This window comes from Saccopteryx bilineata, chromosome X, assembly GCF_036850765.1.
Source record: "Saccopteryx bilineata isolate mSacBil1 chromosome X, mSacBil1_pri_phased_curated, whole genome shotgun sequence".
NCBI lineage: Eukaryota > Metazoa > Chordata > Mammalia > Chiroptera > Emballonuridae > Saccopteryx > Saccopteryx bilineata.
The window spans coordinates 15537903-15541951 of NC_089502.1; the positions used below are offsets into that span (position 1 = coordinate 15537903).

Consider the following 4049-nt stretch of genomic DNA (forward strand, 5'->3'; position numbering starts at 1 on the left):
TAGTGAGACAGACTTTCACATGCTCCCCAACCAGGATCCACCTGGTAACCCCCACCTGGGACTGATGCTCCAATCAATCAAGTTATTCTCAGTGCCTGAGGCTGATACTAGAACCAATCGATTTACTGGCTGTGGAAGGGGAAAAGAGAAAGAAAGGAGAAAGGGAGAGGAAGAAAAGCAGGCGGTCGCTTCTCATGTGTGCCCTGACTGGGGATTAAATCCAGGACTTTCACACTCCAAGCCTGTGCTCTATCCACTGAGGCAACTGGCCAGGGCCCCAATTTCTCCATATCTTTAATAACACTCTTTATTATCTATCTTTTTTGATTATTGCATAATTTTTTATAAGTAGTATTTAAAAAAAACTTTAAAAATATTTATTGATTTTAGAGTGAGAGGAAGAAAGAGAGAGAAAGGGAGAGAGAGAGACAGAGACAGAACATTTATCTGTTCCTATATGTGCCCTGAGCAGGGTTTGAGCCAGCAACCTTTGCACATTGCACAATGCTCTAAACCAGCGGTTCTCAACCTGTGGGTTGCGACCCTGGCGGGGTCACCTAAAGCCATCAGAAAATACATAATGCATATCAGGTATTTACATTCCGGATCATAACTGTAGTAAAATTACAGTTATGAAGTAGCCACCAAAATTATTTTTTGGTTTGGGGTCACCGCAATATGAGGAACTGTATTGCGGGGTCATGGCATTAGAAAGGTTGAGAACCACTGCTCTAAACAATTGAGCTATTTAGTCAGGGCTATAAATTATATTTCTTGATATTTGGTAATAAATTTAGACATTTAATATTGTTAAACTGATCTTGCTTTATAAATTCTGAACTTAAAAAATGCTGATATTGGCCATGGCCAGGTAGCTCAGTTGGTTAGAGCTTTGCAGGTTCAATCCTTAGTCAACATGCTGAAGTTATGGGTTCAATCTCCAGTCAGGGCACATACAAGAATCAATTAATAATGGCATGAATAAGAAGAATAACAAATCGATGTTTCTCTCTCTCTCTCTTTCTGTCTCTGTGTATCTCTAAAAACCAAAAAATGAAAATTTAAAAAATACTGAGATTAATACATATTTTAGTGTTAAAAAAAGATACCTAGCTATCTTTTTTTTTTGCCAGAGAGAAAGAGAGAGAGAGAGAGAGAGGGAGAGAGATATAAAGACAAAAAGGGAGAGAGATGAGAAGCATCAATTCGTAGTTGTATCAATTTAGTTGTTCATTGACTGCTCCTCATATGTGCCTTGACCAGAGAGCTCCAGCCAAGCCAGTGACCCTTTGCTCAAGCAAGTGATCATGCGATCATGTCTATGATCACATGCCCAAGCTGGCGACCTTGGGATTTTGAACCTGAGACCTCAGCATCCCAGGTCGACACTCTATCCATTGTGCCACCACTGGTCAGGCCATCATTTTTGTTTTTGTTATTGCAATAAATGATTTAATTTTCATATAAAACCTCATATGACAAATTATCTTCAGAGCTTAGAACTAGGTAAAACATTTTTTTTTTAAAATAAATATTTAGTAAGTATCCTTGATCTACACAGCAATCTCAAAGAAATAGATAAATATTCACAATTTTATAAATGATGTAAGTGATACAATGAAAAGTGATTTACTAAAAGTCAGAAATTTAGAAAGGGCAGAACTGTTATCAGAACACAGGTTTCCCATTTCTGTTCTTTACTGTACCCCACCAGTATTTTATCAATCTAACACAGACCTTTCCTAACATCTGGAAAATATTCCAAAATAACTTCTGTAGAACTAACACTTAAACATGATTGAGTCCCCATAATATGATGTGCAACTAATACACTATTGCAATAATTGGGATACTTTTTTTTTACAGAGAGAGGGAGAGAGAGAGAGAGAGAGAGAGAGATAGGGACAGACAGACAGGAACGGGGAGAGATGAGAAGCATCAATTATTAGTTTTTCGTTGTGACACCTTAGTTGTTCATTGATTGCTTTCTCATATGTGCCTTGACCTACTAACCCCTTGCTCAAGCCAGTGTCTTGGGTCCAAGCTGGTGAGCTTTTTGCTCAGACCAGATGAGCCCGTGTTTGAACCTGGGTCCTCTGCATCCCAGTCTGATGCTCTATCCACTGCACCACAGCCTGGTCAGGCTAATTGGGATAATTTTAAATGTCCCTCACTCAGGTTTCTTAGAATATTTTTAGAATTACAAATACTGCTATTAGAATTTTAAAGTAATCAAAATTACTTTCTAAAATAATTTCCATGACTAAACCAAATTATTAAGAAAATTACTTTCACACAAAGAAACAGACTTCTGAAAAAGGAACTTAAGAAGTTTAATAGCTTGTTCTTATTTATTTCACTCCCTGAAAAAGTGTGTCAAACATTAACTTCACAAGTTGAATATAACAAATGGAAAAGAAGAAATAGAATTCCACTCTGTTCTTGAATCATGGGTTGAGGTTGAGGTTTAGAAGATGTTTTGATTTCCTACTCTTTTTTGCTGAACTGCTCTTGGCATTTACTATTTTCTGATTAACTGTCTTGTCTTGTATCTTCCTGCTTTCACTGTATTCTCTTTCATTCTATGGAGTTCACCCATCTGTTGCCTTCTAGAAATTTGGTGTAAACCGGAGACCTGAGATAGTTCAGTTAGGCATATTTGGCATTCATCTTTGATCTTTTGATGAGCCTTTGCTACTTCTTCCAGTTTAAGTGAATAGTGTCTCACTTGATGTTCAGGATGACATTTTTCTTCTTCTAGTTTTTCAAGTAATATAACTAAGGATTTCACTGACATTCACTCATAGACACGGATGGGAGCTTGTCTATCTGAAGGATCGCCATGGAATTTTTTCAAATTCTTTTTGAGAATAGTTATTTGCCTTTGTAATTGATCATTCACTTCAAGTTGTATATCATAAAGGGTTTTTTCCATTAATTGCCTTTAATATCAATAGTGTGTTTGGCTTTCCGTTCCATTATTATGTGTCTTAGTTTAATTACTGAGAGTTGTACTAATTCTTTCAAATGGAGTTCTTCAAATCCCAGTTTCAGTTGTTCAGTGCTCATATTTTCAAAGAGGCCCTCTTTCATCCTCCATAGTGTCAGCTTAGAGACTTTCTCGCTCCTTTCCCCTCAGCACATCTTAGAAAAGACCTAAAGGGACCCCCAAAGCTGGGGAGAAGAAAGTGTTGTCATGAGCTGTTACTATCATGAACTGAATTCTAGAATTCTGAGTCCAAGTCCTCCCACCCAGCACTTTGTATATGTCATAACACTGACTTTTTGTCTCCATTTTTTCTTTTCTTATTTTCTTTCTTTTTTTCTTTCTTTCTTTCTTTCTTTCTTTCTTTCTTTCTTTCTTTCTTTCTTTCTTCCTTCCTTCCTTCCTTCCTTCCTTCCTTCCTTCCTTCCTTTCTTTCTTTCTTTCTTTCTTTCTTTCTTTCTTTCTTTCTTTCTTTCAGATTAACTGCTTTATATATTTATTTTTTAACTTTTTTCAATTGCAGTTTACATTCAATATTATTTTGTATTAATTTCAGATGTATAGCATAGTGGTTAGACAATCATATACTTTACAAAGTTTTCCCCTGATATTTCCAGTACCCACCTGACACCATACAAAGTTATTAAACCAGTGGTTCTGAAAGTGTGTGCCAGGGCGCACTGGTGTGCCCAGAAGATTTCCAGGAGCACCCTATGGTATTCCAGAGAAATATGTGCCTGTTGGGGACCAAAAATCCAACAGGGTTTTTGGAGTTTAGATTTTTGGGGGACAGAGGTGTGGGGAATTGGCTGTAAGCTGACAGTCTGCCCAACCCCCACCTCACTTTCCTGATTAGGTTGTAAAAGGCTGTTAAGCTGTGGTGCTGAAGTGCTTATACTACCCACCATGTTCCCCAGAAAGACTGGAGGCAAGTTTCTTGTATCCTTTCAGGGGTCCCCAAACTTTTTACACAGGGGGCCAGTTCACTGTCCCTCAGACTGCTGGAGGGCCGCCACATACAGTGCTCCTCTCACTGACCACCAATGAAAGAGGTGCCCCTTCC

At 38.0% G+C, this 4049-nt stretch overlaps 1 protein-coding gene across 1 annotated transcript; it reads right to left on the reverse strand.

The window, feature by feature from the left end:
• Nucleotides 1-2521: 2521 nt before the first annotated feature.
• CCDC169 (coiled-coil domain containing 169) lies at nt 2522-2797 on the reverse strand. The gene has a single exon (XM_066250037.1). The coding sequence runs from the start codon at nt 2795-2797 to the stop codon at nt 2522-2524; it is 276 nt and encodes a 91-aa protein (XP_066106134.1).
• Between the last annotated feature and the right edge of the window lie 1252 nt (nt 2798-4049).

Bases quoted from the DNA above. Each gene is read 5' to 3' on its own strand.
- CCDC169 (XM_066250037.1), bottom strand. From the start codon at position 2,797: ATGTCAGTGAAATCCTTAGTTATATTACTTGAAAAACTAGAAGAAGAA.